The sequence below is a fragment of the Sus scrofa genome, chromosome 15 (genome assembly GCF_000003025.6).
Source record: "Sus scrofa isolate TJ Tabasco breed Duroc chromosome 15, Sscrofa11.1, whole genome shotgun sequence".
Taxonomy (NCBI): domain Eukaryota; kingdom Metazoa; phylum Chordata; class Mammalia; order Artiodactyla; family Suidae; genus Sus; species Sus scrofa.
The window spans coordinates 121,603,800-121,623,317 of record NC_010457.5 but is presented as its reverse complement, the minus strand read 5'-3'; the positions used below and the strand labels follow the sequence as shown (position 1 = coordinate 121,623,317).

General features: G+C 56.9%; 1 protein-coding gene across 3 annotated transcripts; it reads right to left on the bottom strand.

Annotated features, from left to right (window-relative positions):
• STK11IP (serine/threonine kinase 11 interacting protein) lies at window positions 4,252–19,243 on the bottom strand. 3 transcript variants are annotated; one of them, XM_021075204.1, is made up of 25 exons: window positions 19,125–19,243; window positions 18,871–18,956; window positions 16,695–16,900; window positions 16,418–16,492; window positions 16,079–16,174; window positions 15,583–15,690; window positions 15,398–15,469; window positions 13,754–13,880; window positions 13,437–13,540; window positions 13,230–13,325; window positions 12,917–12,958; window positions 12,575–12,721; window positions 12,290–12,374; window positions 11,388–11,723; window positions 11,016–11,221; window positions 10,602–10,718; window positions 10,331–10,505; window positions 8,177–8,407; window positions 7,988–8,091; window positions 6,949–7,046; window positions 6,671–6,849; window positions 6,385–6,466; window positions 6,108–6,178; window positions 5,420–5,667; window positions 4,252–4,654 (listed from the first exon to the last, which is right to left on the bottom strand). In XM_021075204.1, the coding sequence occupies exons 2-25, from the start codon at window positions 18,929–18,931 to the stop codon at window positions 4,505–4,507; spliced, it is 3,216 nt and encodes a 1,071-aa protein (XP_020930863.1). In that variant the 5' UTR covers window positions 18,932–18,956; window positions 19,125–19,243; the 3' UTR covers window positions 4,252–4,504. The 3 variants fall into 3 exon arrangements, with proteins under 3 accessions (XP_020930863.1, XP_020930865.1, XP_020930864.1); XM_021075206.1 differs by having other exon boundaries at window positions 15,583–15,736; window positions 19,125–19,172; XM_021075205.1 differs by lacking the exons at window positions 4,252–4,654; window positions 5,420–5,667; window positions 6,108–6,178 and adding an exon at window positions 6,197–6,233.

Here is a 19,518-nt window from a genome sequence, read left to right as displayed (position 1 = left end):
AAGATGGGCCCAGAGATTTTAAGCACACGGAAATGGGAAATCTCCTCTTTCAATACCCCCAGCCTCCCACTGCCTTCCAGATACCCTAAAATGACCGGAGGCTATTCTGCACCCCAGCCACACTGTGACCCGACAGGGCTTCCGGAAGGAAACAGCCCAGCCTTCATGGAAGGTAGCTCTGGGCCAGAGGCTGGATGCGGCCTTCATCAGGCCCAGCACTGGCTCTCATTTGCAGGGAAGGGGGTGTGCACACTGCCAAGAAAGGGGACTCATATTTTTGGGAAGTTTTAATTTGCTTCAATTAAAAATTCAGGCCAGCTCCAAGCACAACAGAAGTAGGTGAACTTATTTCCTGAACCTCAGCCCTGTCCTTACTGGCCCCTCCACCTTCCCACTGAGAGGCCCCCATCCCGGCCAGCATTTTCCCATCTGGCCAGTTCCAAGAGCCCCACTGTCCCGCCAGACCAGACCAGGGCCCTGCTGGGAGGGGAGAGAGAAACCATCTGGCCCCAAGTGACAGGAAAACCCTGTTTCTAGGGCCTCAGCACCAGCCTTCCAGGTCTGGGTCATGTGCCTATACACTGAGGGCTCTTGCCTTGAACTTACTGGCTCTGTATCTTACGACTCAAGGAATATGAGAAACAGTTGGGGAGAGTACATGCTTTAAACCATGCAAGGAACACAGCAAGAGCCCACTAAGCCACAGCTATTGGATTTTTATCTTCATCATCATTTTATTTTTTAATTTTTGGCCATGGATTGGCATGGGATCCCAGTTCCCAGACCAGGGATTGAACCGGGGCAGCAGTGAAAGCACCAAATCCTAACCATTAGACCGCCAGGGAACTCCCCATCTTCATCACTATTTATGGGTGTTCCTCTATAAGTCTTCAACAGAGACTTAAATACTAGCCCCACTGTTCCCTCCGTGCAGCCCTGGCCCAGAGAAAGTAGTTGTTTTGTGGGAGCAGTTTATGAGCCACTGGGGAACCCCTGCCACCCTGACATAGGCTCTACTGGGCTCTGTGGGAGAACCTGTGTCCTATTAATCCCTGTCAGGCAAGGAATAGAAAATAAATGCAGCTGTTCAGTGTATTTATGAATAAGTACGTAACACATGCTTCAGGAGAGGAGCAATGCTGACCCACACGGAGGTCAGAAAAGGCAGAACTGGGAGCTCCTGCTATGGCACAACAGGATCGGCAGCATCTTGGGAGCGCTGGGACGTGGGTTCTATCCCTGGCCCAGTACAGTGAGTTAAGGATCCGGTGGCATTGCCACAGCTGCAGCTTAGTTTGCAGCTCGACTTGGATCTGATCTAACCCAGGAGTTCCATATGCTGCAGGGCAGCCAAAAAAAGAAAAAAGGAAAAAGGAAAGGCAGAGCTGCTAAGAGTGGCCCTAACCATCCTACCACCCTCTCCCTGCTGGGGCCCTCCTTGGAATCCAGCGCCCTCCACGTGGACTTTCAGTCACTGTGAGGAAGGCTGAGGCTGATGGACTGTCATCTGCAGCGCGGATTCCTTCCTACCTGGTTCCAGCCACCACCCCACCCCGGGGGATGCGGGTGGCTCAGGTTTGCAGAGGGCTGGCAGGGTCAAGGGCGGAACAGGACCCCAGGAGGAGTTAAGTCTTCTCCTGGCCTGCTACAACCAGCCTCCCTGCCCCAGGAGGTCCCACCTTGGACTTCCCAAAGCTTTACAGTGAGGTACACACCCCTCCCCCCAGGAACCCGGGGTTGAAGGTCTCTAATGGGGAGAAGAGAGTCCCCCCAGACCCCTGGGAAAGAACCTTTTTCCTTGTGCTCTAGCCCTCAAGGTCGCCCTTTCCAGTGGTAACAGATATGAACTCCAGAAATGTGGTGGCCCCCCACATTTGGGTCTGTAAAAATAGAACTTTCTTCTCAGTAACTCAGCTTGGTCTTTGTAATGAGTCTCCACTCCAATCAAACAGAAAGGTTAGCCTGCTAACATTCCAGAGAACTCAGCCGACTCGGTGATTTAAACACAATCAGTTCAGGAGTTCCCCTTGTGGTTCAGCCGTAGCAAACTGGCTAGCATCCATGAGGATGCAGGTTCGATCCTGGCCTTGCTCAATGGGTTAACAATTGAGCATTGCTGTGAGCTGTGCTGTAGGTCACAGACGTGCCTTGGGTCTGGTGTTGCTATGGCTGTGGTGTAGGCCAGCAGCTATAGCTCCAATGCAACCCCTAGCCTGGGAACTTCCATATGCTGTAGGTGCAGCTCTAAAAAGACAAAAAATAAAAATAAACTCAATCAGTTCAAGTCTAATTCGGTGACTTCCCCATTTTGGGCCTACCCGTGCTCCTGCAGCGACTCCGGCACCGAGTCCAGGACCCCATCAGCTAACTCCTTGCCCCACTGCAGGCCCACAGGAAGCTCTGGGCCACCTCCCTTCTCCAGTCAAGAGAAGTCTGGGCAAGTGTCTCCAGCCCTATCCTGCCAGGTCCTTCCAAACTCTGCCCTATCTCCATCTTCACTAGTGGCCTGCAGAGTATCTGAGAGGTCACTAGTTCCCCAGGGTCCTTCACCCTGAGAGCCCCCAATGTCAAGGGGGTTGCACCTATGCTGCCTCTAATACTCTTCTCTAAAAACCCTCCCCGCCTCCACTGCAGACCTCTCATCTAGTACTGATCCCTTTCGAATCTCTCTTCGAATCTCTCTTCGCGGCTTAGCCCTTTCACTTAAAACTGGAAAATCCAGCCTCTCTATTCTCTCCAGTTCACCTGGGGATGGGGGGTGGGGGGAGGGTGAAAACCACTCAGGAATGAATGCTTCTAACATCTCATCACACTCTGGGGGAAAGAGAAACTTCAAATACAGTGCACCTCAGGGCCTGCTTGTCCTGGGCAAGTGTAGGATTATTCAGAGACCCCCGGCCCAGGGCAGGGTGGGCGGCCACCCCTCCCTAAGCGTGGCTGGTACAGAGGCCCAGGCACTGCAGAACAGGGGGAGGCAGGGCACCCGGTGGTTTGCTGATGGCTCAGGTTTGAAGTCACACCAGCCTGGACTTATCGGGCCTCCTCCACGTACAGATGGGATCTTGGGCAAGTCATTCACCTCCTCTGAGCCTCAGTTTCCTCACCTGTAACAAGATGCCACCGCCTCCCGGGACCCCTGGGTGGAGCAGACACGGAGCAGTGAACTTAGCGCCAGGCATGTACGTGCTCCTGAACTGAGACCCACCTGTTAGTTCTCAGACCTCCCACCCCCCCACACTCAGCCCCAGCCGGGCTTTGGGGCTCAAAGCAGTCCCAACACTCCCGCCCCAAACCCTCTGACCAGGGCCTCTCGACACAAGTACGAGGGTGCTGCTACCCACCTTTTGTTCATCTTGGGTGCAAGCAACAGACCCCTACTCAGGCTGGTTCAACTGAGAATAAGGCCGCATGCACTTAAGATCCTTTCAGTGGCTCATGTTTGGCTCAAATCAGCTTAAGCCAAAAATTAAAAAGCAGGGGGTGGGCTTCAGTTCACATAACCTAAAATTCCTGGAGTATCTGCCTCCAGGCACAGGGGACCAGGGACTCCACAGACAGCACAGGACCTGTTCCCGCTCACTCCACCTCTCAGCTCCATCTCCCTCTGGCTTCCACCTGCCCTCAGGGCCTGCAGCCGCAGGCGTGAGCTCTCAGCAGCCCTCGTGGGGGAAACTTGCCTCCTTCTTGGTGGTTCCAGTAAAAGACCAGGACTGGGCCTTGGTAAGACCACACCTGGACACAGGGGCGTCCCTGAACCAGTCACTGTGGCCATGGAGACACAGGCAGAGGAGTAGGGTCAAGGCAGCCAGGCCTCTGGGTGACCGAAGCAGTGCTGAGAGGAGAAGGGAGGAATGGAAGCCACCGGATCTCTGCCCTCCCTCCACAGCCCGCTCCACGCACCCGCGCCTGGCACACTCATTCAGCTCCACTGCCCATCTCCGGAGATTCTCAGTAGTTCTCAACTGAAACTCGAGAGGGTGAGACTCTAACCGGTCCAGCTGTTTGTTAGGCAGTGATTTCCACGCCCACCTGGCCATGTGACCCGCGGTGGCTGAGGAGCAGTGCCGGTGCCGCGGGCAGGAATCCTACTTGATCCCATCAGCGGGGTCAGCGCAGGCTTAAAGAGCAGGTCTCACAGCTCTAACAAAGCCACTGGACCTGTCCTTGGGGAAGAGCAACGGTGGGGCAGTTTCTGTTAGAAGCAGGGGACGGCAGGCCTCCCGAGTGACACGTCCAAGTACACCCGTGACATCTGGACTGGAAACCACTTTATTGATACCTGAAAAAAAGTGCAGGAGAAACATTCCTACGGATCACTCAGCCTGACCCTTGGGCCAGGTCGTCTGGAGGCCAGACCAGTCCTCTCACCCTAGCCTTGAGTCGTCGGTCATCTGGGGCCTTGCCGACCAACGCCCCAAAGCCAGAGGAGGCCGCAGCCAGAGTCTGGAGAGAGAACGTCCGTCGCCGTGGCCCCAGAGTCGGGGATGGGGCCAGCATGGCAGCCTCACTGGTCAAGGTCTAGCGCCTCTTGGGTCACAGTTCGGAGTCCAATGGAAAACAACTCCTCCCAGGGCTCCCGGATCCAGGCCAGCAGGGCCGTCAGCTGCTCTGGACACACGACACGGAGTGCCCAGAAGCTCTCCAGCCGGGACACCTGGCAGACAAGCAGTGGTAGGGGACACTCATGAGGGTCCCGCCAGGGGGGTGGCAGGGGGGCCTCAGCAGGACCCACACTCCTCCCTGGCTCACGGCCTCTTCTGTCCCCAAGCCCGTGTCACCCCTCCCCCATACCAGGTCCTGACTGACTTCTTTTGGCCATGCCCAAGGCACAGGAAGGTTCCTAGGCCAGGGACTGATCCCTGACCACAGCAGTGACAATGCCAGATCCTTCACCACTAGGCCACCAAGGAACTCCCTGACTCAGCTTTTTAAACAGAACCCAGTCAACCCTGACTGAAGGTTCACATTTACTGTCTGGCTTCTTTACTCTTCCCTCTTTCTAGAATGTCAGCTCCAAGGAGTTAACTGCTTGGGGTTAAGTTCCTGGCTCTACTACTTGTGACCTGAGCACACTGGGTAACATCCCCAAGCCTCAGTGGCCTCACCTGTAATTGGACTAATAATCATAGTACCTCCTCACGTGGAGGCCGTAGCCACCTGGCTGGCACACGGGCCCCAGCAAACACAAGCTCAAAGTCGCTGGGGCTTCTTTAGGGCCTCCCAGCTAACACCAGCCCCAGCCAAGTCCAGGGAGTTTCCACTGCCCCCCTCCCTACCGCCCAAACCCAGTGACAGCCTCCAGTTCCCTGCACCCTAATTCTCTGGGTGCTCCCACCAGGACTGCCACGGCGGGGTCCACTCAGCCCCAATGCCTTGCCTTCCTCTCACCCTCATGCCCCCCCGCCACAAGCTCCCACACCTCGTCGTAGAAGACCAGCCGCAGGTGCTTTGGGTCCACGCGGTAGAGCAGCACGGAGCTCAGGCTGCTGAGTGGCTGCTGCTCCCTGACGCGCACTGAAGGGCCTGGCCCGGAGGGTGGGGACTTCTCAGAGGCTTCACCCGATGCTGCTGGAAGCGGGGGCTCTGCCTGGGACCCTATGCAGTCCTCCTCTAACAGGTACAGGGTGGACTGAGTCAGCAACAGGGACACAGGGCAGGTAGCAGGGCCTGGAGGGAAAGAGGCGGGGTGAGGTCAGAGGGAAGGCCACAGAGGAGCCCAGACCCCGGGCTGCTCGGGAGAAGAGATGACCGCACTGAGGTGGCCACAACGTGGCCTGTGCCGCTGGAGGCCAAGACCCTCCCTTTCCTAAAATCCACGGATCTCCAGCCTCCAAAACCTCTGAGGCCCAAGACAAAGGGAACCTGCCCCACCACCCACCCCATCAGAAAGAAAGACCGACTCCCGCCTTCTCCCAGAAGATCTGCTCCACTTCAGAGAAAGCCTGGCCCACAAGCAAAGGTCTCTGCACAGCAGAGGCCTCAGGACACCTCCTGGCCCCCAGAGGCCAGGAATGCCCAGACTGCTATTTGGCTAGGAAGTCCGCATCCCCAAACTAAGAGCCGCTACAGGGGCACGTGGAGGGCTGGAGGCTGGGCAGCTGCCTCACCTTCGACCAGGAACACCCGAAGGTAGAAGAACTGGGGCGGCTCTGAGGAGGAGTCTCTCTCCAGCAATGGCCTGGGGAGAAGGCGGCAGGCCCGGGAGGGGTGGTCAGCCAGAGAGTGGGATGGACCTCAAGGCAGAGAGCAGGGAGGAGGCCAGGCCTGGGTCAGGAGGCCCAGGCGTTCAGGGCCCTAGCGGGGCTGGGACTCATGGAGAGAGGCCTGTGCTCCCAGGGCAGCCGTCCCGGCCTTGGCCTGGCTCCCACCTCCTCAGCGACTCACCAGAGCCGGTGCTTCGGTGTCACCTCCTCCTCCGTGGCGCTGATGCTGCTCCTCCGGGTGGGGGGCAGGGACTGCAAGACATCTGGACAGAGCCAGCCAGGGCCAGGGAGCCCTCGAAGACTCTATTTCTTCCAGCCCCACCTCTTAACACCTTCCCATCCTCCCACCGCCCAACTGTGGAGAGGGATGAGGCCTGTCACCCAGCTGTCTCCACCACAGGCACCAGGAACGGGGCACCGGGGCTCAGCCTCTGGCCCGCCCCGCTCCTCCCCCTTCCCTCTCTCACCAGTGAGCTCCTCCAGGAAGGCCCTGCAGCGCTTGGCATCTCGGGGCAGCAGGACACAGGTGCCCACCCCTGCCACCCACTCCAGCCGCAGGCTCTGTGCTGCCAGGCCCAGCTCTACGCTCCTCAGATCCTGCAGGGGAATGGCCAGGGTCGGCTGCAGCCAGCCAGCCGGAGGCCCTCTGTGGACACAGTGAGGGCGGAGTGGCAGAGAGCAGTGAGCACAGGCTGAGACCATGGGGGCCCTGGACCCTTCCCTGGCCGAGGCCCCGCTCACTCACCTGATCTCCCCTGTCACCTTCAACACATACAGCCTGTGGTCAGACACAACCACGAGACAGAGAAACTCCCCTGGGTGGCCTGCCAACACCAGTGGCACCTAAGGGGAGGAGGAGGTTGATGAGAAACAGGGCTATGAGGCGATGGCCAGACTGAGGGTCGAGTGCTGGTGACAGGCCCTGGGCCCCAGCACCCATCCAGCCTCTCCATCGGCCTTGCCCTCCATCCCTCAGGCCCTTACCAGGTCTCCCTGCCTGGCATCTCGCCCCCTCCAACCCACCCTCTACCCTCTGACAGAACGACTGTCCCCAAACACAAAACCAGTCACCAACTCTCTGCTTCCAAGCCTGCGGTGACTCGGGATCAAGTCCAAACTCCTTGGCAGACAAAAGGCGATGCTCCTGAACCACCCTGCCTGCCGGCTCAGACTCCTCTCGGGACACTTGTCCCCACGCCCTGGCTGCCCTGAGCATGGCCAGTGCTCCCCATCAGCTGTTCTCTCGGCCTCCACGCATCCGCTGCTTTGTCTTCCTGGAACACCCCTTCCTCCCCGCTCTGCAACTCATCTTCAAGACCTGCCTGAGCCGTCACCTGCAGGAGGGGGAGGCTTCCCTGGCCCGTGCCGGCTGGACCGGATGCCTCCCTCGGGCCTGAGCTGAGTCCTGCACTTTCACACGGCATCCCGGCTGTCTGCTCCTCGCAGCAGGAGACAGGGGGCAAGACTGATGTGCTCTGGCCTCTGGCATCCTGCCAGTGCTAGGAGCTCCACAGAGAGGCCTCATAGCGCCATGCATTTACAGTAATGGCAGAATCCCTGTTTCCTGAGTGCCAAGGGCCGTGCCAGGCTGGCCGCAGACACGGGCTCCACATCCTCCCATGGTGGAGGGGAGACAACGCAGACCTGAATACAAGGGAGGCACGCACAGCCTCACTGAGCAGCTGCCGGGGCCCAGACCCAGGGGTTCAGAGCGACTGCTGCGGCGGAAACAAGCGGGTGCCCTGGTCAGTGGGGGCAGAGGGCAGAGCCGGGCTGGCACAGACCTTGAGGCAGCACTGGAACTCCTCCTGGGCTTCGCTGAACACCTCGACGTCTAGGAAGAGCCGGAGTCTGTGGTCCACAGAGCGGAGGCCATGGTGCTCAGGCGCTGGGGGCGAGCGGGGGCCGTCAGCCTGCCCAGCCCGCAGCCCCCCCCCCCTGCCCCAACCACCCATCTCTTCAATGATACTCACGGGGGCTGAGGCTCCAACTGTGGCGGTCATGCGAGCCCACTGCCTGAGATGAGATGCCACTGGCCCTGTTGCTGAGGTCGCTGTGGCCAGGAGGGTCCTGGACAGCGCTCGGGGACTGCGAGGAGGCTGACAACTGCTCCCCCTGTCTCTGCTCCCCACTGGGAGTTCCGGGGGACCCAGTCAGGAGAACCACGTGATCACTACCACAGCTGGGACAGACAGCAGGCGATTCTGGAGGGAGAGTGGATGGGCAGGCCCCGTGAGCACCGCCCCCCGCCCCCAGCACTGCACCCCACATGGTGCCCAAAGCGATCCCGCCTCACTCTCAGACTCACCTGGATCCCAACTCCAGCTTCCCAGGCTCCCAACCTATGCAACACCCTCCGCAGGCCCGCCTGCTGACAGATTGCTTCCCACCCCAGGGAGGGATGAATGAGCCTGGAACCTCCTCCGAAACACCCCACCTTCTCATTTCAGGCCGCCTAAGAGAGTGCCAAACTCAGCCAGGCCTGGCTCCAGGCCTTCCCGCAGCCTTGGGCTGGAAATGTACTTGATGTTTGAAAGCCCCACGTTAACAGGCTGGGAAGGCAGGGTGGCAGAGAAGGGTCCAATCCCAGGACCCACCACTTGAAAGCTGTCACCTGAGCAGCTCTGACAAGTCACCTAAGCGCCCTGTGCCTAGTTCCTCATGGGTGAGATGGGGATGATGGCAGCGACTATCCTAGAAGGTTGCCAGGACGAGTAAATGGATTCGGGTAAAGAACACAGATCGGGGACAAGAAACATTCTCTGAGCATCTGCGATGTGCTGGGGACATGCTAGACCTCTGACAGCAGTATCTAAACTCTCCTGACCCCATCTGCAGGTGAGCAGAGCAGAGATCAAAGTTCTGACACATCCTGCCCAAGACGGTGCGCCCGGGGGTCATGCTGGCTGCCACTGTGTGTGAAGGACCCTTGCGTGCCCGGCCCTGTGCTTGGTGCCCTTTTGTCACGTTTACATCTCCTAACATCACAGGGCAAATGCATTTTTTTCTTGCTCAGATGAGGTAACTGAGGCTCAACATCACAGGAGAATGGAGCACACAGGACGTTCATGACTCGTGCCACCACTGAAGGGACCCCCGGGGCCATGTGACCCCCTGGAGTACAGACAGGGTCCAAGACAAGGTGGGGATCCTTGCACTGCACACCCTGTGCTGCTGGGTCTCAGGGCCCCGAGGCTGCCAGAGCAGGTTCAGGCTCATGGATAGAGAGGGCTCAGTTTTCTGAATTAAAAGGTAAAATCCGGCTCCACCACTGGCAAAAAAGACAAGTGACTAACAGAAATCATGCATTTCAACACAGGTATTATCAAGAATATTTCCTCCTCTGGAATTCCCATTATGGCGCAGCAAAAATGAATTCGACTAGTAACCACGAGGTTGCGGATTTGATCCCTGGCCTCACCCAGTGGGTTAAGGATCTGGCATTGCCGTCAGCTGTGGTGTAGATCATAGATGCGGCTCAGATCCTGTGTTGCTGTGGCTGTGGTGTAGGCAGGCGGCTATAGCTCTGATTAGAGCCCTAGCCTGGGAACCTCCATATGCCCTGGGTGTGGCCCTAAAAAGCAAAAAAGAAAAAAGAATAAAGAATATTTCCTCCTCAGTGTCTTCAAAGACATGGCTTTTTGGTTGGTCTACAACAGAAAATCTCCATCTTAAAGAAAGGAACATGCAGAGATGCCACAAGGCACAACTCGGTATCAAGTAGCTCACAAGGTCAGTCAGGCAAGGACGATCTAAGCCAACTCCCTAAACATCCTACTCAATAGCCAGAAGACTTGGCACTGCAGCCAGGGCTCAGCAGGTTTGATGTCTTTTCTGAAACATCAGCCAGCAAGGGGGGAGGGTCTCCAAGTTATGAAAAAATAGTGAGTATGTTTAAATAGTTACAGATGTTGTATTCCCTAACTTTTGCAGGGGGAAGGATGTAATTTCTCCTTCTTCTTTAATTTTTTGTAAATGTGGCAAGAAAGTTTTCATTTTTCCTCCGGGGGAAAAGTAGGTCCCCGCTCTTCCCCTAGAGCTCCCCCTCCACACTCCAGCTCTCAAAGCAAGTTTTCCTGAAGCAGCAGGAGGCGTGTGGGCAGGGAGCTCAAGGGCAGGGCCTGTACCTGTCTTCTGGAACAGAGGCCTCCAGCCTTCCTCACTGTCCAGTCCCAACCTGGGCTCCTCTGGCTTGAACTCATGGCCGCAACGCAGACACTGGAGTCTGTCCCCTGGCAGATCCCTCGCTTCCCCAAGCTGATGCTGAGTGGTAGCTGCTGGGGTCAATGCAGCGAGCAGCTCCTATAGCAGGGCAGGCCGGCCACAGCTGTAAGCAGGACCCCAGCCCGCCAGCTTCAACCTACCCCCAGCCACCTGGCCCCGAGCTAGGCTGGTCACCTGGACGGCCTCCTGGGCATCCGGCTCCAGCACCACATAGCGACGCAACTGTCGGTCAGGGCAAATGTAGGAGAAGCGGAGGGCAAGGACGGGAGCCCCGGGGCGCAGATCGGACCCCTGCACAGAAGAGCGGGTCAGAGGGACCAGGGTTAAACTGAGGCAGGGAAAGACACAGTAGCTCTGGACTCCATTAAAGTGCTTTTGCTGACGACCCTGCGCTCCAGCCCTGAAGCTCTGCTCCTCAGCCCTGCCTCCCAAGCCACCTGGGGCCCTGCCCTTGGCCCCCCAGGGCCCCTCCCTGGTGCTAGGCTCAGCAAGGGACTGTGGGAAACACAGCGCCCGGCGCCTCGCCCCCAACATCGTGCTGTCAGAGTTGGCTCCCGAAAAAAGCCCAGCCCTCTTCCAGAACCTCACCTCCGGCACCAGCTCTCCCTGGGCCTGGGTCTCGGCCTCTATCTCAGCTGCCTCCAGACTCTGGAGCTCAAGCCGTTCCAGGGTTCGAGCCGCCTGGAGTTCCACCTCGAACAGGTGGCCAGCAGTGACCCAGAGAAAGCACTCCTTGCCACGCACGCCTTCGGGCCCCTCCAGGGGACACACCAACATGGGGCGACAGAGCTCCACTGAAGAGAGACCCAGAGAGGAACCCTGTAAATAGGGCGAGGCAGCCAAGACTCTGGCCCCCCGTCCCAAAGGGGTCTGTCAGCCCACATCCCGGCTCTCCTAACTCCCAGACACGCTGCCACCACCCAGCCCCACCCCCCCCCTCCACGGCCACCGAGTGCTCACCCTGCACTTCATTCTGCTCCTGCTCCTCCTCTTCCTCCTTCCCTCCGTCCTCTTTTCCCTGCTCCTCCACCTCCTCTTCCTCCTGTGGCTCCGGCTCCACCCTGACCTCCTCTGCCACTTCCTGTGGTGGCTCCTGATCAGGGGGCAGAGGATCGGCCGTGGGCTCTGCACTCGGGGCGTCCGGGGGCTGCGTGCTGAGGGCAGGGGTCTCCGAAGTCACCAGGACATGGGTCCCAGAGGCCTCCAGATGATTCCTATACTGCAGCCAGTGGTGGCCAAACCGCTCCCGGAAGCTGTTCATGAGCTCCAGTTCCCGATGCTGTTCCACGAACCTTCCTGGGCAGGTGGGGGAGCACACGGCTTAGCGAGTCCGCCCCGACCTTCGATGGCCCTGGCCTCTTCTGAGCACGCTCCTCAGGGTGAAGTAAAAGGGGTGTAAGGGCAGGGGGAGAGGGAGGTCAGAGGGAGCCCAGAGGCCTCCCACAGGCAGACGTCCCCAAGGGTGCTCTATGGCGCACTGCAGTCACGTGCGACTCAGAAGCACGCTGCACCTGCCACTTGGGGAGAATCGAGGGACAAGATACCACGTTAAAGGTCCTGAGACGTCCTGCAGGGAGGACACCGATGTAACTCTGCTTAACCTAGCTGTCCCCAAACTAGCAGGCCACGGAACCCTTCTGTTATATGACCTTTCAACAGCCCACAATATTAACATTCCTTGAAAAACACTCTGGAAACTGCTGCCCAGAGGCAGTTCTCCTTTCCCCAGACTGAAAGGAAATAGGGGGACCAGGAGGCCGCCCCCATGATGCTCCATTCCACTAGAAATAGAAAAGTCCTCCGGACCAGAAGAGGGGAGCACACGGGACTGGGGCCGGGGGCTGGGGGTGGGTTTTGCTCACCAGCGGAGGAGGGGCCCAGAGTCCGGGGCTCCGGGTCCGTATCACTGGGTTCCGAGATGCTTGCCCGCCTCACACGGACTCGAGTCTGAGATGGAATAGAGAGACCACGTTCTGTGAAAGCCAGGGCCTTCCACCTGGCCGGCCGTGGCCACCCACTCAGCCTACGGCCCCCAAAGACCCACCCACAAGCAAGGATAAGCCCTTGCTGTTCCTGAAGCACAGGCAACCCAGAGCCCCAGTGAAGGCACCAACCCCCGGCATGAGGTGGCCCACGATAGCATCTACCTTAACCTTACGAAGCGGCGGCTGGGCCACAACGCCCCCTGACGAGGGGCTGTCACTCAAGTCAGGGCCGCCGGAGGTTTCGGTGGTACTCCCAACTGGCCAGGGCAGAGGTGGGGCCGCGGGGCCAAGCCCTGAGGATGTGGAGGTCTGGCACAGGACAACAGGAAGGAGAGAGAGGTCAGTGGAAGGGGTACCTGGGCCCTGCCCAAGGGCGCCCAGAGCCGGGGAGCCCCCTTTCCAGCTGAGCCGGAAGACCCTTCCCCAGACACCGCTCTGCTTTCCCCAGCCTGCCCCTCCTTCACGTCCTCCTGAACCCATCCCACTGACCCCTAGCGCACAAACCTGAAAATCAGTCACTGACAAGGCCTTTCCGTCAAGAAGGAACTGAGCGAAGATAAAAGGGGGGGGGGGCGGTGTGAGTGGGGAGCACGTACCCAGGGAGGCCCAAGCCGGGGCTGGGAGCCCTCCTAGTCCTGAGGACCACCAAGTTCGGGGGTTGGGGGGGAACAGCATAATAAGCAGGGGGTCCAAGGCCTTTGGCCCCTCACCTGGGGATGGGGGAGGGGGGCAGGCAAGAGGGCGCGGGGGCACGGGCAGGGGAGGGGGAGGACTGGGCAGGAAGGGAAAGCAGTGGGGATGCGGGAAGACCACTCACCCCGGCAGCCGCGTCCCTGGCACGGGATGACAAGTACCGGGCAGTGGCCGCTCGGTGCTCCGGGTGGAACCACAAAGGGTTCCCCTCCAGGTAGAGCTGGAGGGCAAGAAGCGGAGACTGAGGAGGCCTTGGCCTCCCTGTGTGAGGAAGGGCACTGACCACCTCAGCAGGGGAGGGAGGGGCGTGAGGCGGGCTCCCCCTCCTCACCTTGCGGAGCTCGGTCAGCAGCCACAGCGGCGACAGCTCCCTGTGGGTTTCTAGCAGGTTGTAAGCCACGTCCAGGTGCCGCAGGTTCCGAAGCTGCTCTAGGCCTGGGGCGGGGGCGGGGGAGGCAGGCGAGGGCAGAGGGCAGAGGGGAGCACACGCATGTGGATGAGCCAGGTTCGGGGGGGGGGCGCTGCTGGGGGAGGGCACAGCAGAAAGGCCAGCCCAGGTCTCACATCATCTCCATTCCCCTCCACGTTCATCCCCACCCTCCCCTACATCCTGGCCCCCCATCACCTCCACACCCCCCCCCCACATACCATGCAGGCTCTGGAGCTCATTGCCTCGCAGGATCAGGGTCCCCAGAGCAGCCCCCGAGGGTCCCATTCTCGGCACCAAACGCAGGTGGTTATAGGAGATGTCCAGATGGCAGAGCTCAGACAAGTCCTAGGAGGGGGCAGGGGTGGGGTGACCAAGAGTCCTTCCTTGACCAAATTCTAGCCGGGCTCCTCTGAACCCTCTTCTCGACTAGGCCTCAACCTTGGCCTAAAAAGACTGCAGACTCTCAGCGCCAATGACTTTCATCTACCCCTCTACCACCCCCACATTAAGAGACTTGAACAAATCAACCAGTTTCTCTTTTTTCATTTTTTGCCGCCCCCAAGGCATAGGGAAATTCCCAGGCCTGGGATCGAATCCAAGCCAGAGCTGCAGCAACACGGGGCCTTAACCCACTGTGCTGGGCAGGGATTGAATCTCCACAGAAGGGCACCTCCTCAGAGACAAGCTGAATCATTAACCCACTGCGCCAGAGCGGGAACTCCTTGATCAGTTTCTAACAGCTCCAGAACAACAACTCCAGCCCCCTTGCATTGCTGCCCAGAAAAACTCAAGGCTGCGAGAAGAATTTAGTTTGTTCCAGCCAGCACCTAAAGACAGGGCCCGTCTCCCAGCCTCCACGGGAGGATAAGGGCCTAACTTTCGCCAGTGCCAATGGGCAACCCAGACAGGCTGCACGTGAACCAACGCCCCCTTCCTGCTTTTTGTAAATTTCTATTAACTTCGGAGGACCCCAACTAGAGTGTGGCCAAGGAAAGAATCTGCTCAAGCCCCCACCAACGCCCCCGCCCCCACTTTCCCTTGAAGACTCCCACCTTGGAACAAATTAAACTTGAGCTTAGTCAGCTAAGCTGACTGAAATAAATTTACTATTTATTACTGACTAAAAGTGTTACTACTAATTAAATCTCACAAGTTTACTACCATTTTAACTAGTATCCGGCTTTAACTCTGTCAGGGAGATATAGAAGCAGTCTTCATCTTCACCGCAAAAGCTCCCCTTTTCTGAGCTAGGGCCTGCTCTAAGTAACCTTAGACACTCTTCACAATCACTTTAATACTATAAGAACAGGTACTCCTGGAGTTCCCGTCGTGGCTCAGTGGTTAATGAATCCAACTAGGAACCATGAGGTTGTGGGTTCCATCCCTGGCCTTGCTAAGAAGGCGAAGGATCCAGCGTTGCAGTGAGCTGTGGTGTAGGTTGCAGACGTGGCTCGGATCTGGCGTTGCTGTGGCTCTGGCGTAGGCTGGTGGCTATGGCTCTGATTCGACCCCTAGCCTGGGAACCTCCATATGCCGTGGGAATGGCCCAAGAAATGGCAAAAAGCCAAAAAAAAAAAAAAAAAAAAAAAAAGGTACTCCTATGATTTGCACTTTACAAATGAAAAAAATTGAAAGGGCTTAATTTGCCCCAAGTCACACAGGGATCAGGAGTTGAGATCTTGTGTTAGAGGCTGTGCCTCCCAACAGTACTGCCCCCCAGGATGTAGCTCATTTGGGTGGGGCAGGGCTGGGTAGGGGGCGGTGCAGGGCAAGGTGGGAGCAAAACGGGTCCCGGAGAGAGGGTCAGAGCAGAATGACCGGAGGTCCCAGGGCACTGGCCCAGCCAGGCTGCTCACACCCACCATCAGGAAGGCCTCACAGTCCTGGACTTGATTGTGGCTCAGGTTCAGGAAGCGCAGAGCTGACAAGAGACGCTGTGGGGATGGGAAGAGGAAGCAGACAATCAGACGCCCCCAGGCAGAGCTGGCCCTCCTCGTTTAGGGCCCATCTCTGTCATTTCCCAAAGCCCCTTCAGCGGCTCACTCACCAGCGAGCTATCTAGGGCAGTCAATGCGTTGTAGCTGAAGTCGGCAGAGAGCAGAGCCAGCCAGGGCAGGGCAGAGCAGAGGTCGCCACCGCAGGCTGAAAGGAGCTCCTGTGTGGGCAGGCGGGTGCTGCTACCTCCACTCCCCGCGCCCCACCTGCCAAGGCCACACTCTATCACCCGGCCATTCGTTCATTCTTTATATACTGAGCTGGGTCTGGAGATGCAGACTTAAAGAAAACCCAGGGCCCCGTCCCCCAGGAGCTCACTGTGGGGAGAGTGGGGGGGCAGACGCGAGGATATCGAATACAGTATGCTAGGTGGGACTGTAAATATACGGACAGGCACAGAGTGCTGGGGCAGCTCAGCAGAGGGAGCAAGTACACTGTCCAGAGGGAGGAGGGAGGCAAGGAAGGCTGCAGGGAAGGGGCAATGTCAGAGCCAGGCCCTCCATGACCCTCAGGACAAGGCACTTGGGCCCACTCTTCACTCTCCTCACCTCTAATGCCTGGAGGCTCCTGCTGCAAATCAGGGTCTCCAGCTGGGAATAGATGCCACGGAGGCCATGGAGGCAGTGGAGGGGGACGCCTCGGAGCTGGAGCAAGGGAAGAAGACAGAGCCCTCATCCCCACCTCCTCTGACAGAGCGGAGGGAAACGAAGACAAAGCTGCTAATGGTTCAGGGCAGCATTAAATGGAAAGGAGAGTGGGTGGCATGTCACTGCAGAGCCAGGAGCACACTCAGCTCTGCCCTGCATCCCTCCACCAAAAGAGGCCACCTCCTTCCCCTCCCCAAATGGCTGCTCAAGATGCACCAACATCCCCCAACAACCCCGTACCTCCAGCTGCCGAAGGGACTTGAAGGGAAAAATCTTGATGGGCCCTGGGAGGCCAAGACCTGGGACATGGACCAGCTAAAAGAAAAAATCCCTCGGGTCACCGAGGCCCGGCACGCATCCCTTTCCTTGGCCTCTCTTCCTCAGCACAGCCAACCACAGCTCTTACGCCATCTGGATCTGGGCCCTGCAGACACCATGCATTCCTGCCAGACCCCCAGCCCCGCCTCCACTTTCTCCTGGGCTTTTGGTGCATCCTCTCCCATTCCCACCCCAGAACCTTGAGCGAAAGTGTTTTCTGCAGCACATCGAAGAGGAACTGAAGCTGGAGGATGACGGGGGAGTCGGCAGGGTGGGAGGGCAGGGCCACGAAGCCTGTCTGGGCAGGGCCCCATGGCCCCAGGTGCAGCTCAAATACGTGGTTCAGCTGCTGCAATGTGGCAGTGAGCAGGCTCAGGGTGCTACAGCCAGACAGGACCACATCCCCTGCAAGGAGAGGGGCAGACAGAAGGAGGACATAAGGAAAGGCTCTGGTGAGCCCAGGATACACCCCCTCCAATTCAGATTGTAGATCCTCCACTGCAGGATCAAACTTTATATCTTTTCCTCACTCAGTAGCCTCTTCTCTATCTTCGAAAAAATCCTAACTTTTCAGCCTAATAGTAAAGATTGCTTCACTACAAGACTCTGACTTTTCTAAATTTTCCTTCCCCTCTGCTCAAAAGAGCCTAGTCTATTCACAGTACTAGAAATACAGTCAACTTAGTTCCCAGCTTCCTCGTTTTCTGAGACACCCCCTCTTCCCCTTTGCCCAGCTCTCCAGGAAGTTTTCTTGACACATGACACTGCAGAACTTTTCACTATAATCACTCGTTTTACATAAAAGTGGATGGAGTGGATTTCTTTTTCTGATTGCAAAAGTAACATGCACACTTATAGAAACTTTCAATCAACACTGAAATGCATGTCACAGAAGTAACTACTTGTTATAGCACTAAGGTATTGCTATTACTCTCCAGGTTAAAACTGCTTTCTCCAATGAGACTCTTTGAAGGCACCTTTTGGTATTCATTAACTGCCCCTTAAAAAGTACAACTACAAGGGAGACATGGAGAATCTCTTTTAAGTTTTTTGAAAATATAAAGAAAGACTAGAAGAGTTTTGCAGAGGTAGTATAAAAAGATCCCCCAAACCTTTAAAATGTAACCCTTAATGGTTTACATTTTATATGGAGTACCATATCCAAACCAGGAAGTTGGCATTGGTACAATGTGCATATATAGTTCTATGACATTTTGCTATGTGTAGACTCCGGTAACCACCACCACTATCAGGATAAAACCATTCCATCACCACAATACCCTCCCTTCTGCTACCTCTATTAATTGCATGTGTACACTGTGCGTGCACACACACACGCCATCATCCCTAACTCCTGGAACCAAGTCAGATATTTGCTCCATAAATTATCAAATCCTACAACCTTGTACGAAGGATTTTCTATGTACTAGACACTAAGGATAGATATAGACATGGTTCAAGGACTCCCCCCAGCCCTCAAAGAGCCTCCCAGTCTAGAAGAGGAGATAAGACAAGTGCAAGGTTAATACAACAAGCCAGAAAGTAAAAATGGAGTAGAGAGTGAGAGAGGGCAGTAACATTGAGTAAGATGTGCCAGGTATATGTTATTTCATTTAAACTTTATGAGAATCTTCTAAAAACCACTGTAACACCTCCTTACAAATATGGAAATTGGCACTCAGAGAAGTTAAGATTCTAGTTTGAGATCATAGAGCTGCTAGGAAGTTACTACTTCCATCTGATGTTAAAGCCAGGACTTGGTCTACCACAACGAATGCCAACCACTACTCAACAACTACTATGGCTCCACTGCGTCCGGGCTCCAAAAGAAATTATAGTAATTACGACCCATTTTGAGCACTTACTATATATGCAATCATTGTTCTACATGCTTTATGCAAATCGAAATTAATCTCCATAGCAACCTTTGAGTTAAGTACAATCATGCCATTTTGCTAGTGAGGAAAACTGAGGCTCAGAAAACAAAGTTGTTCAAGTTTGAAAGAGCTGGGATTCCGACCCAGGTGGGTCTGATTTCAAATCTCGTGCTTTTTGACTGAACAATGATGATGACCAGTTCTTGGTCTCGAGGGGCTTATAGCCACGTAAGGATCACTTCCTTCTGAGAGTATCAGAGAACTCATGAAGGAAGTGCACAAGAGTTTGGCCCTGAAGGATGGCTAAGGTTTAGACTGTGAAAGATAAAGGACAACAGGGCAAATAAATCGCAGAGGAGTAAAGAAATGAATTCTCTGACACCCAAATGTTCGCGAACCTAACCAGAATGAACTCCAGCACTCTTCAAAGGGCACGTCCCTGGGAGGTAAAAAGCATCCCATCTCGCCCCAGTCCCAACCAACCGGAAGTCCACTCACCAGACTCTCTCAGCAGCCCCGCGAGCTTCCACACCAGGGAGTCCCGCGGGGCGGTCGTCATGGCCACAGGACGCTGGGGGCGGAGCCTGGGGAAAGAGGAAGCGGAAGAGCTTCAGGTGCATGGTCGTGCCAAAAGGCCAGGACGTCTGGGCAAGCCGGAGCTTCGCAGAGAGAAAAAAGCAAAAAAGAGAGCGATAAAGAACTTATCCCTGGTGCCCTTGCAAGGAATATAAGGCCTGCTCGGCCAGACTGACCTTCCTGGGTGATCCTCCCACCACCTCTGCAGCCCGGCGCCTATCAATAATGGACAGGAAGTCCCGCCCCGGAAGATGGGCGCTCCGAAGGGACGGACGGAAAGCAGGCCTCCGCTGCCGGAAACTGCGCCCTAAAGTCGTGCGAACGTGTCGGATGGGGGCGGTGCCCGCTGGTGGGGGCGGGGGCGGGTCTTCTGCGGTCACAGCTGTTCCAGCCCGACCCCATCCCGGAGCTGGGCCCCCGCCGCCCCCGCCACGTTGTGGGCCCCGCATTGCCTGAGACTCCCGCTGGGCTCGGCCGGGGGCCCATCTAGGCCTGTGAGGGAAACTTGACTCGTTGTTTGCAGACTAGGCGGGGAAGCAGAGTTTGGAGAAGAGGAAATTTCTGCTAATA